Genomic DNA, 14,428 nt, shown 5'->3' on the forward strand with positions numbered 1-14,428 from the left:
AAAAAATTATGTTTCTAAAATTGTGCTGATGTAAAGCAGACATGTGGGAAATGTTATTTATTAACTATTTTGTGCCGATACGACTCTCTGATTTAAGGGCACAAAAATTAAAAGTTTGAAAATTGCTAAATATGTCAAATATTAACACCGCAATTATGGTAATCCTAATTGACCTAAAACGGGAAAGGTTTATTCTGATCTCAGTCAGATATTAAAAAAACATGCATATGTGTTTATTTATATAGTGTATGTAAACTTCTGGTTTCAACTTGGTATATATATATATATATATATATATATATATATATATATACATATATATATATATATATATATATATATATATATATATATATATATATATTTATACATATATTTATTATGCACCCAGGCTTGCACTGGCCCATAGGAGAACAGGAGAATCCTTCGGTGGGCCTCTGTGCAAGAGTGGGTTGCCACCCTCATATATAAGAAGTACTTGAAACAGCATCTTATTCATTTAACAATCTGCCCAGTTCATTGCTGCCTTGTGACTGACAGCAGCGGTCAGGTAACGGGAATGGGCCATCATCGGATAGGTACCCAGATAATAAACTAATTCCAACTACTTAGAAGGAATTATACTTACACAGATTAGTAATTTTCCTCAAACATGAACAAGAGTTGATAAAGGTGCAATATGCAGACAAACGGATGAGCTCTCCCAGTAAATAATATATCTGAGCAGCATTTATCTCCATACTCTTCTGAGTCTATCTTTTCAGGTTCTGTAGCTACAATAGACATAAAACCATTAGCTTTGCTGTATCAATTGATTTTCTACAGTATGTCTAATTGCATAGATGCACTGATAGCTAAAATAACTAAATTAGAAATCCAAAATAGTGCTTCATTAGGATTTCTACATTGCAAAGACCTAATCAATCGCTAATTGAATTAGTATTTACATTAAACCATTTGGAAGTGTGCTAAATTGTGGAGGCATCAGTTTATCAAAGTATTGATTAGATGGGCAAGTTACTCTGTTATGGGACATAAATCTGGTTAATTACCTGTAGGTGAACTCTTCAGTTTCTCACTGTGTTAATTGTGCTATTTTATTGGGTTATCGTGTATGTGTTCAACACACAATCTAATTTACAGTCTTGCTATAATAACCTTTTCTTAATAAATGGAGTATATGCTATTTGGAAGATTTACTGAGCAAAATGCACACGAAAGTGTATATCTAATCATGTAAAAAAGAGTTTTAGGGAGTTTTGGTACTTTTCACATCACTCTAGAATGTAAAAATAATATTAAGGGATTAAAAGTGTGAACCTATATAACCCTTAAAAATATGTTTATTAATCAAATATAAAACTAACAACAAAAGAAAACACAATTGCACAAAAATTGTGATGGTCGGGGACGCAAGGCTCGTGGAAACACGCCTAGGAAACGCTACGTGTCCACTGTCATCCCTACCTGTCAGCGGTAAATGAGGGACAGCCATCGCTGAACGGGGGCGCCAAATATCGCTTTTTAGGGTGTCAACCTCATCTGACAGGTAAATATAATAGTGGACACGAAGGGTTTTCTAGGTCATGTGTTGGTGATTTTTTCCTATTGAGACTATCTAGCCGGTTTTGTCCCACTCCCTTTCCACGGGCCTTGCATCCCCGACCTGTGGTGAGGAGGAGGAGGCAACACAGTGGCTCTCTTTTGGAACATATGTTTGACTGCATCAATTATATGACGCATCTGAGCAGTCATACATGAAATCTATCTTAAATATTTTGTTTTCATATAGTATAGTTAGTCCATCACAATTTTTGTGCACCTGGGTTTTCTTTTGGTGTTATTTTTATATCTGACTAATAAACATTTTTTAAAGGTTATAGGTTCACATACTTTTCACATCTACCTAAAACGTGTTAAAGGGAACCTATCACCCCGTTTTTTAAAGATTAGATAAAAATAGTGTGAAATAGGGGCAGAGCTGGGCTTTACATTAGTGCCTTTTTGGTGCCTTTACACCCCCGTTAGGCTGCCCAAATACCTTTGTGAAGTGGCCGTTTTCTGCTGTCACTCAAGTTGGTCAGGTCGGATGGGCGTGGTCACAGCGCTGTTTGTCCCCCAGGATCCTGCTCATCATTACGTTGGTGGCGTAGTGGTGTGCGCATGTCCAGCAGGCGAATCCACTGCCCAGGAGATGAATAACAGCGCGGTCTTCGCTATTCAGCCGTTTACCGGTGGGCGCGGCCATCTTTCCTGTGGCCGCACCTGCGCAGATGGAGCGCTCTGCTGCCCGGGGCTTCAGGAAAATGGCCGCGGGATTCCGCGCGTGCGCAGATGCCACCATCGCTGGCAGCTTCCTGTCTCGCACAGCCACGGTGCTGAATGATGATGTAATTCAGCCGCTGCTGTGTGAGACAGGAAGTGCAGGTAGGAAGCAGGATGGATTCATTCCCTGCAGCTCCGCTCCACTGCCATTTTCTCCTGCAGGCAGCAGAGCTGCAGGGGTTGCTCCCATCCCGCCGCACATGAGGGCAATCTGGCCAGGGGCCCCCCGAAGCCTCGAGGCCGGATAAACTGGCCAGATTGCAGTCAATATTAGCAGCCCTGTCGGCAGGGCCAGTTTTAGGCAAAGTGGGGCCCTAAGTAAAGTTTAAAATGGGGCCTCAAATGCTAACATATTGCACATCGCACAGAAGCATTTTGTTTGTATTTACATGCGCCGAGTTCAGGCTGCTAAATGAGTGTGGTCAACAATACTGAAGTCGTTCAACGCTTGTTTACCGGCCTATTTACACCAACTGAAAAAGAATGATGGCGACAGAATGATCACTAATAGATCACTAACAGATCACCATACAATATCATGTTATCGGCAGCATATCTACAGTTTACACTGGCGATGTGCTGCTGAGAACAATGATTTTTGTGTCAGCATAAACAATCCAATCACTCGATGAATATGCAGCATTTTGCTTGTTTAGTATAATACACCCCATAGTCCTCCACATATTATAATGTGCACCACAGTCCTCCATATAGTATAATACACTCCCCATAGTCCTCCATATGATATAATATGCACCATAGTCCTCCATATAGTATAATACACTCCTCAGTCCTTCATATAGTGTTATACACTTCCCATAGTCCTCCATATAGTATAATACACTCCTCATAGTCCTCCATATATTAAAATAGACTGCTCAGTCCTCCACGTAGTATAATGCACTGCTCCATATAGTATAGTGAGCCGCCATAGTCATCAATGTAGTACAATTCAGTTCCCATAGTATAATGCACCACATAGTTCTTCATATAGTGTAATGTATTCCCATAGTCCTCGATACAGTATAATGCAGCCCACATATAGTATACCCCATAGAGCATAATGCAACCACCCCACAGAGTATAATGTAACCCCCATAGAATATAATGCAGCCCCCCTCATATAGTATAATGTAGCCCCCTCATAGAGTATGATGCAATCACCCCTCATAGAATATAAATATAATACAGTCCCCCATAGGATATAATGTAGCCCCGAATAGAATATAATACAGCCCACCTCCCCATAGAATATAATGTAGCCCCATCAAAGAGTATGATGCAATCCTCCCTCATAAAATCTAATACAGCCCCCCATAGAATATAATGTAGCCCGCCATAGAATATAATACAGCCCACCTCCCCATAGTATATAATGTAGCCCCCCATAGAATATAATGCAGCCCCCCATAGTATATAACACAGCCTCCCCATAGAATATAATGTACCTCCATAGTATATAACATAGCCACATAGTATATTACACAGCCTCCCCCATAGAATATAATACACCCCCAATAATATATAACACATCCCGCATAGTATATAACACAGCCCGCATAGTATATAGCACAGCCCACATACTATATAGCACAGCCCGCTTACTATATAACACAGCCCACATAGTATATAGCACAGCCCGCGTAGTATATAGCACAGCCACGTAGTATATAGCACAGCCCATGTAGTATATAACACAACCCATGTAGTGTATAACTCAGCCACGTAGTATATAACACAGCCACATAGTATATAACACAGCCCACGTAGTATATAACACAGCCATGTAGTATATAACAGAGCCCTTGTAGTTATAACACAGCCACGTATAATTTACCACTGTCACATAGTATATAACACAGCCCGCATAGTATATAACACAGCCCACGTAGTATATAACATAGCCCACGTAGTATATAACACAGCCCACGTAGTATATAGAACAGCCCGCATAGTATTTAACACAGCCCGCTGTTATGACCCCAGTGGACAGGGTCTCAGAGGAACGTGTAAGTCTGCAAGATACAAAAATCCAGCTCATAGGGCTGTGGTAACTGGGTTGACCAAATAGCTACTCCTAACGCCAACACTAGAAGTAGCCGGGGATCATGCCTACGGTGATCGCTAGATGACTCGCGCCAGCCGGAGAATCTAACTACCCCTAGAAGAAGAAAACAAAGACCTCTCTTGCCTCCAGAGAAAGGGACCCCAAAGCAAGATACAAGCCCCCCACAAATAATAACGGTGAGGTAAGAGGAAATGACAAACACAGAAATGAACCAGGTTCAGCAAAGAGAGGCCAGCTTACTAATAGCAGAATAAAGCAAGATAACTTATCTGGTCAACAAAAACCCTATAAAAATCCACGCTGGAGATTCAAGAACCCCCGAACCGTCTAACGGTCCGGGGGGAGAACACCAGCCCCCTAGAGCTTCCAGCAAAGGTCAGGATACAGATAGGAACAAGCTGGACAAAAATACCAAACAAAACAAAAGCAAAAAGCAAAGAAGCAGACTTAGCTTGAAAAACAGGAACCAGGATCAGAGGACAAGAGCACAACAGATTAGCTCTGATTTCAACGATGCCAGGCATTGAACTGAAGGTCCAGGGAGCTTATATAGCAACGCCCCTGAACTAACGGCCCAGGTGAGGATATAGGAAAAGACAGACGCTCCAGAGTCAAATCACTAATGACCACTAGAGGGAGCAAAAAGCAAAATCACAACAGTACCCCTCCCTTAGTGAGGGGTCACCGAACCCTCACCACGACCACCAGGGCGATCAGGATGAGCGGCGTGAAAGGCACGAACTAAATCGGCCGCATGAACATCAGAGGCGACCACCCAGGAATTATCTTCCTGACCATAGCCCTTCCACTTGACCAGGTACTGAAGCCTCCGCCTGGAGAGACGAGAATCCAAGATCTTCTCCACCACGTACTCCAACTCGCCCTCAACCAATACCGGAGCAGGAGGCTCAGCAGAAGGAACCACAGGCACAACGTACCGCCGCAACAAGGACCTATGAAACACGTTGTGGATAGCAAACGACACAGGAAGATCCAGGCGAAAGGACACAGGATTAAGAATTTCCAATATCTTGTAAGGACCAATAAAACGAGGTTTAAATTTGGGAGAGGAAACCTTCATAGGAACAAAGCGGGAAGAAAGCCACACCAAATCCCCAACACGTAGTCGGGGACCCACACCGCGGCGGCGGTTGGCAAAGCGCTGAGCCCTCTCCTGTGACAACTTCAAGTTGTCCACCACAAGATTCCAGATCCGCTGCAACCTATCCACCACAGAATCCACCCCAGGGCAGTCAGAAGGTTCCACATGACCCGAAGAAAAACGAGGGTGGAAACCAGAGTTGCAGAAAAACGGCGAAACCAAGGTGGCGGAACTAGCCCGATTATTAAGGGCAAACTCAGCTAACGGCAAGAAGGTCACCCAATCGTCCTGATCAGCAGAGACAAAACACCTCAAATAAGCCTCCAAAGTCTGATTAGTTCGCTCCGTCTGTCCATTAGTCTGAGGATGGAAAGCAGACGAAAACGACAAGTCAATGCCCATCCTACTACAAAAGGATCGCCAGAATCTGGAAACGAACTGGGATCCTCTGTCTGACACAATATTCTCAGGGATGCCGTGCAACCGAACCACGTTCTGGAAAAACACAGGAACCAGATCGGAAGAGGAAGGCAGTTTAGGCAAAGGAACCAAATGGACCATCTTGGAGAAGCGATCACATATCACCCAGATAACAGACATGCCCTGAGACACCGGAAGATCAGAAATGAAATCCATGGAGATATGTGTCCAAGGTCTCTTAGGGACAGGCAAGGGCAAGAGCAACCCGCTGGCACGAGAACAGCAAGGCTTAGCTCGAGCACAAGTCCCACAGGACTGTACAAATGACCGCACATCCCTAGACAAGGAAGGCCACCAAAAGGATCTGGCCACCAGATCTCTGGTGCCAAAAATTCCTGGGTGACCTGCCAACACCGAGGAATGAACCTCGGAAATGACTCTGCTGGTCCACTTATCAGGCACAAACAGTCTGTCAGGTGGACAAGAATCAGGCCTATCAGCCTGAAATCTCTGCAACACACGTCGCAGATCTGGAGAAATAGCTGACAAGATAATACCATCCTTAAGAATACCAACAGGTTCAGCGACTCCAGGAGCATCAGGCACAAAGCTCCTGGAAAGAGCATCGGCCTTCACATTCTTTGAACCTGGTAAATACGAGACAACAAAGTCAAAACGGGAGAAAAACAATGACCAGCGGGCCTGTCTAGGATTCAGGCGTTTAGCAGACTCGAGATACATCAGATTTTTGTGATCAGTCAAGACCACCACACGATGCTTAGCACCCTCGAGCCAATGACGCCACTCCTCAAATGCCCATTTCATGGCCAACAACTCCCGATTGCCCACATCATAATTTCGCTCCGCAGGCGAAAACTTCCTAGAGAAAAAGGCGCAAGGTCTCATAACAGAGCAACCAGGGCCTCTCTGCGACAAAACGGCCCCTGCTCCAATCTCTGAAGCATCCACCTCAACTTGAAAGGGAAGTGAGACATCAGGCTGGCACAAAACAGGCGCCGAAGTAAACCGACGTTTCAACTCCTGGAAAGCCTCCACGGCAGCAGGAGCCCAATTAACCACATCGGAGCCCTTCTTGGTCATATCCGTCAAAGGTTTCACAATGCTAGAAAAGTTAGCGATAAAACGACGGTAGAAGTTAGCGAAACCCAAGAACTTCTGAAGACTCTTAACTGACGAGGGCTGAGTCCAATCAAGAATAGCTCGGACCTTGACTGGGTCCATCTCCACAGCAGAAGGGGAAAAAATGAACCCCAAAAAGGGAACCTTCTGTACACCAAAAAGACACTTTGAGCCCTTGACAAACAAAGAATTTTCACGCAAAATTTTAAAGACCATCCTGACCTGCTCCACATGCGAGTCCCAATTATCAGAAAAAACCAGAATATCATCCAGATAAACGATCAGAAATTTATCCAGATAGTTCCGGAAAATGTCATGCATAAAGGACTGAAAAACTGAAGGGGCATTAGAGAGCCCAAAAGGCATCACCAAGTACTCAAAATGACCTTCGGGCGTATTGAATGCGGTCTTCCATTCATCCCCTTGCTTAATGCGCACAAGGTTGTACGCACCACGAAGGTCTATCTTGGTAAACCACTTGGCACCTTTAATCCGGGCAAACAAGTCAGACAACAGCGGCAAAGGATACTGAAATTTGACAGTGATCTTATTTAAAAGCCGATAGTCAATACAAGGCCTCAAAGATCCGTCCTTTTTAGCCACAAAAAAGAATCCCGCACCAAGAGGGGAAGAAGACGGACGGATGTGTCCTTTCTCCAGAGACTCCTTGATATATGAATGCATAGCGGTATGTTCAGGTATCGACAGATTAAACAGTCTTCCCTTAGGAAACTTACTGCCTGGAATCAAATCTATTGCACAGTCACATTCCCTATGAGGAGGCAATGCACTGGACCTGGACTCGCTAAAGACATCCTGATAATCAGACAAGTACTCCGGAACTTCCGAAGGCGTAGAAGAAGCAATAGACACAGGCAGGGAATTCTCATGAATACCACGACAGCCCCAACTAGACACTGACATAGCCTTCCAGTCAAGGACTGGATTATGGGTCTGTAACCATGGCAGCCCCAAAACAACCAAATCATGCATTTTATGTAGAACGAGAAAACGTATCACCTCGCGGTGTTCAGGAGTCATGCACATGGTAACCTGTGTCCAATACTGCGGCTTATTTTCTGCCAATGGCGTAGCATCAATACCCCTAAGAGGGATAGGATTTTCTAATGGTTCAAGAATAAAACCACAGCGCTTAGCAAATGAGAGATCCATAAGACTCAGGGCAGCACCTGAATCTACAAACGCCATGACAGGATAAGATGACAGTGAGCAAATCAAAGTTACAGACAGAATAAACTTAGGATGCAAATTACCAACGGTGACAGGACTAACAACCTTAGATATACGTTTAGAGCATGCTGAGATAACATGTGTAGAATCACCACAGTAGTAGCACAAGCCATTCCGGCGTCTATGAATTTTCCTCTCATTTCTAGTCAGGATTCTATCACATTGCATCAAATCAGGTGTCCGTTCAGACAACACCATGAGGGAATTTGCGGTTTTTCTATCACATTGCATCACATCAGGTGTCTGTTCAGATAACAACATGAGGGAATTTGCGGTTTTGCGCTCCCGCAACCGCCGGTCAATTTGAATAGCCAGGGACATGGTATCATTCAGACCTGTGGGAATGGGAAAACCCACCATAACATTCTTAATGGCCTCAGAAAGGCCATTTCTAAAATTAGCGGCCAGTGCACACTCGTTCCAATGTGTCAGCACGGACCATTTCCGAAATTTTTGGCAATACACCTCTGCCTCGTCCTGGCCCTGAGACATAGCCAGCAAGGCTTTCTCTGCCTGAATCTCAAGATTGGGTTCCTCATAAAGTAAACCGAGCGCCAGAAAAAACGCATCAATATCAGCCAATGCCGGATCTCCTGGCGCCAACGAAAAAGCCCAATCCTGAGGGTCACCCCGTAAGAATGAAATAACAATTTTTACTTGTTGAGCAGAGTCTCCAGACGAACAAGGTTTCAGGGACAAAAATAATTTACAATTATTCCTGAAATTCCTAAACTTAAATCGGTCTCCTGAAAACAGTTCAGGAATCGGAATCTTGGGTTCAGACCTAGGATTTCTGGTAACATAATCTTGTATACCCTGCACACGAGCGGCAAGCTGGTCCACACTTGTAATCAAGGTCTGGACATTCATGTCTGCAGCAAGCTTAAGCCACTCTGAGGTAAAGGGGAAAAGAAAAAAAAAAAAATGAGAGAGGGAAAAAAAAAAACCTCAAAATTTTCTTTCTTATAATCCCACTTCTGCAATGCATTAAACATTTAATACTGGCCTGGCATACTGTTATGACCCCAGTGGACAGGGTCTCAGAGGAACGTGTAAGTCTGCAAGATACAAAAATCCAGCTCATAGGGCTGTGGTAACTGGGTTGACCAAATAGCTACTCCTAACGCCAACACTAGAAGTAGCCGGGGATCATGCCTACGGTGATCGCTAGATGACTCGCGCCAGCCGGAGAATCTAACTACCCCTAGAAGAAGAAAACAAAGACCTCTCTTGCCTCCAGAGAAAGGGACCCCAAAGCAAGATACAAGCCCCCCACAAATAATAACGGTGAGGTAAGAGGAAATGACAAACACAGAAATGAACCAGGTTCAGCAAAGAGAGGCCAGCTTACTAATAGCAGAATAAAGCAAGATAACTTATCTGGTCAACAAAAACCCTATAAAAATCCACGCTGGAGATTCAAGAACCCCCGAACCGTCTAACGGTCCGGGGGTAGAACACCAGCCCCCTAGAGCTTCCAGCAAAGGTCAGGATACAGATAGGAACAAGCTGGACAAAAATACCAAACAAAACAAAAGCAAAAAGCAAAGAAGCAGACTTAGCTTGAAAAACAGGAACCAGGATCAGAGGACAAGAGCACAACAGATTAGCTCTGATTTCAACGATGCCAGGCATTGAACTGAAGGTCCAGGGAGCTTATATAGCAACGCCCCTGAACTAACGGCCCAGGTGAGGATATAGGAAAAGACAGACGCTCCAGAGTCAAATCACTAATGACCACTAGAGGGAGCAAAAAGCAAAATCACAACAGCCCGCATAGTATATAGCACAGCCTGCGTAGTATACAACACAGACCACGTAGTATATAACAGAGCCAAACGTAGTATATAACACAGCCACGTAGTATATAGCACAGTATATAACACAGCCCACGTAGTATATAACACAGCCCACTTAGTATATAATACAGCCCACGTAGTATATAACACAGCCACGTATTATATAACACAGCCACATAGTATATAACACAACCCACGTAGTATATAGCAGAGCCACGTAGTATATAACACAGCCCACATAATATATAGCACAGCCATGTAGTATATAACACAGCCCACATAGTAAATAACACAGCCACGTAGTATATAACACAGCCCGGATTGTATATAGCACAGCCACATAGTATATAACACAGCCCATGTAGTATATAACAAAGCCCATGTAGTATATAACACAGCACTTGTAGTTATAACACAGCACTTGTAGTTATAACACAGCCACGTCGTATTTGCCACAGCCACGTAGTATATAACAGCCCACATAGTATATAACAGCCCACGTAGTATATAACACAGCCCACATAGTATATAGAACAGCCCACATAGTATATAACACAGCCCACATAGTATATAACACAGCCCGCATAGTATATAGCACAGCCCATGTAGTATATAACACAGCCCACGTAGTATATAACACAGCCCACGTAGTATATAACACAGCCACATAGTATATAACACAGCCCACGTAGTATATAACACAGCCACATAGTATCAGGTGACGCTCTCTTCCATCATTGCTTTGAACTGTACCGGCAGATGCCGGTATAGTTCAATGCGACGAGGGAGTCGGCGCTTGCTGCAGGCGGGCCCCCCTGCCTCACAGGGGCCACATAGTGGCTGCGTGATGTGCCATTAGCTGGGGCCCATGGGGCAGCAGGGGCCCTAGGCAGCTGCCTGCCCCTAACATCGGCCCTGCCTGCAGGGGCCCCCCGGAGCCTCCGTGCCCCATTGCAGTTGCAGCGGTTGAACCGGCGGTATGTCTGCCCATCCTCATAGCCACTGTCTTGCTCTTCCCCAAAGACAATATATCATGGCCACTGTCCTGCTCTTCCCTTATCTACATTGAGGTTGGCTGACACAAGGTAAGGTTTTAATAGAGATGAGGTAGGACCGTTCTGCTTGGATACACCTTGTAGCGGTGGCTTTTACGAATTTTTTTAATCAAAATAAAGTTAACTATGTACCCTATGCTATTAACATGTACTATTACTATTTACTTATTCACTTACTACAGGGTTTAAATGCGCATTTTGTTTTTTCTTGGGTTTTATCTATGCAATGTCCACAATGTCTTACTCACTGCACGTATACCAACTTGTGCTCCGGCTTGTTTCATTGAATTTGCTGTTTTTCAAAGACCATATCAGTAAAGAGTTTGTATGTTCTCCCCGTATTTGCATGGGTTTACTGGTTTACTCCCACACTCCAAAGATACACTGATAGGGAATCTAGATTGTGAACCCCATCAAGGACAGTGATGATAATGTATGTAAAGCGCTGTGGAATTAATGGCACTATATATGTGAGTAAAATAAATAATTATTTATCACGCGCTTAGATCCTGGTCGTGTCTTGCCCTCCATGACTATCTGCATCAATGATCTGTACCATTGTGGCCGCCATTAAAGAAATGGAAAAACTGGAGAAACATTTAGTAAAACATTACTGGTGGTTCATAATGTATTAGAAACTGGATAGAGATGAAAAGATTACAAGCAGCCAATACTTTCTATGACTTCTAATCCAACCAACCATCAGCATTGTAATTACCAGCTCATTCATTAGCTCACTGCGCTAATATTTTTTTTCCATTAATAATTTGGATAACAGTATATCAAATACTTCCTCGAGCATTGAGTCATTTTTCATTGATGGACTACTAACACTATGACATAAAGACTCATCAATTCGTAAACCAAGAGATCCTAAAAACATGGACAAAATACTGGATAGATTTTATAATCAGCTGTTTCTTCTTCCAGATGCAGGTGTATCATTGTAAGTATGATCTTGGATAATACAGAAGAAACATTCTCCTAAAACAGCAGCGGAGAAGAGATTTGCTCTGTCCTATTATCTGCTATTTCTGCGCTGATTCCGAGTAGTTTTTCACTTGCACATGTTCTGACCTTTGAGGTGTGCACGTCTATTGAGGAATCCTGGGTTATATTTAGCATCTTTCCATCTCACCCCACGGACAGACTGTGCCTTGCAAACAAATTAGTGCTGTAGCCCACCATACCTTTATGGGTGCGGGGTGATAATATTCAGGTTTATGCACAATGTAAGTATTTAAACCTAATGTAAGATTTGGTTATATCATTACAGAAAAGAGGTATTTACAGTAAAGGCACATGAACTAAGAATAAAGCAGATAAATAGAGAATATAGCTTACATTTCCAAGGCGTAGGTGAACATCAGTGCACTCAGACATACAGTACATTGATGTACACGTTCCGCATGTCTCTATGACTATGTGATTTATGTAGTCAGAAGAGGTACTAGTGCAGGAATGGAAACACTGGAGATCATGGTGACCTTTACTGAGTTATGACTTGTCTCCTGCGTTACAAGGAATGAATATGATATGTCTACAAGAGATCACACCTATATATACCTGCCTGCTTTCATATTATCAAGATAGGAGCGACATTTTATCTTGGAATGGTGAATTTGTGAAAAGCAGAAAACAGATGACATTTGAAGGATCTCGAAAGGACATTTATCGTCGCTTTTCAACCTTTGCTCTGCCAGTGCAATTAAAGGTTAAATATTGTAACTCCCCATAATGTAAGTACACCCAGGCAGTAGGATGCAAAGTACATTTCTGATAGAGCAGCCTAATCAGAACACGGGAGATTCATCAGGAAGGTATATGAGGAAGGGACGACAGCAATGCTATGGAAAGAGAAATAATAAAGGAATCCATTTGTACTTACATTCATCTTCTATGTGTCTCTTTTTCAAGTCATTTTACAGAAAAATTCCAATCATTGGCAGATAGCAGTGTGTGAGAGGCACGTTCTGCACCAACTGTCTGTCATATTGTTCATCGCTTTCCTTTCCCTTCAGAGACCATTCCTCCTGGACTTGAATGCTCAGTGCAAAAATAGACTTTAATTCTCTTCAAACATTCACGCCTTAACTCTTTACAGCAGCTGCCTGCGTCTAAACCAGCAAAACGTAGCTGCGACCAATTACAATGTAATTCCTCCTTCTCGGAAAATGACTAGACTGTGCCCGGGGTCTCCTGAACTTGTCTTAACCCTCCAATTTCGTGACGATTTCTGAGCAAGGCTGGAAGAGCGAGGGCTGATCGTTTCAAGAGCCTTCCCTATTTCATTCATCAACCTTGCAGGGGGAAATGTGTTTCTGATATGAATTATTCATGAGTTCAGTTCTGCTAGACCCAGGACACGGTGTTAATCATTAATAGGTTGTGACTTGCTATTTTTTTAATCTTCTTTCTTTGTTGAGATGAAAAGATTTCCCAAGTTTGCTGTGTACATGGAGAAATAAATCTTTATCTAGTTGCAAATTTTTTAAAATCATTTTGTATGTTTGCACCCATGTACGAGCTATCTATTATCTATCTATCTATCTATCTATCTATCTATCTATCTATCTATCTTATATACCCATCTTTCCTTCTCTTGCCCTCTTCTAATGTAGTGTGGAGATGGGAGCCGATAATTAGCACATGCTCTTTAGATGGATGACTTTGACTCTTGTTGATGACCCTCACAGCATGCACTTGATTTTGATTTAAAACTTAACTTTTATTAGGTTTGATTAATATACATGGTCTAAACTATTATTTAAAAACATTAAAGTGTATTGCATTAAAGTTATGATGTATTGGATCTGTATGTTATGAGTATCACTACCCTATTGGCTATTACTGTCCTACCTAAAGAAATGGCTGCAGTCCATTAGCTAGTATAGTACTGTGAACACTGTATAGCACAGTGGGGGTAAGTATAATAAGTAGTATATACAAGACCACTAAAGCTGATTAAGAATAACTCATAACCTCCCCGACATGTATCACATAACTAGGCTTCATCAGGTGACTGAGGCTATAAAGCTATAGAAGTTATACAATTTATCATATATACCCTCAGAGTGCTGTACTAGCTAATGGACTGCAGCCATTTCTTTAGGTAGGACAGTAAAAGCCTGTAGGGTAGTGATACCTATAACATAGGGGTCCCATAAAACATAGCATCAATGCAATACCACGTTGGTGTCTTTAAATAATTTTAGGCCATGTACATTAATCAAACCTAATAAGAGGCAAGTCTTAAATCACAATCCCT

General features: G+C 42.8%; 1 protein-coding gene across 2 annotated transcripts in view; it reads right to left on the reverse strand.

Moving 5' to 3' along the window:
• The window catches only part of SCHIP1 (schwannomin interacting protein 1), an 867,777-nt gene that overhangs the window by 213,003 nt on the left and 640,346 nt on the right, over positions 1-14,428 (reverse strand). The window contains exon 1 of one of the 2 annotated variants that reach the window (XM_077290658.1): positions 13,049-13,398. The exons of the other annotated variant lie outside the window; for it this stretch is intronic. Coding sequence (XP_077146773.1) covers positions 13,049-13,054 — 6 coding nt within the window. The 5' untranslated portion in view covers positions 13,055-13,398. Of the gene's footprint in view, positions 1-13,048; positions 13,399-14,428 lie in introns of those variants that run through there. 2 annotated transcript variants of the gene reach the window in all.

Source organism: Ranitomeya variabilis, chromosome 2 (assembly GCF_051348905.1).
Source record: "Ranitomeya variabilis isolate aRanVar5 chromosome 2, aRanVar5.hap1, whole genome shotgun sequence".
NCBI lineage: Eukaryota > Metazoa > Chordata > Amphibia > Anura > Dendrobatidae > Ranitomeya > Ranitomeya variabilis.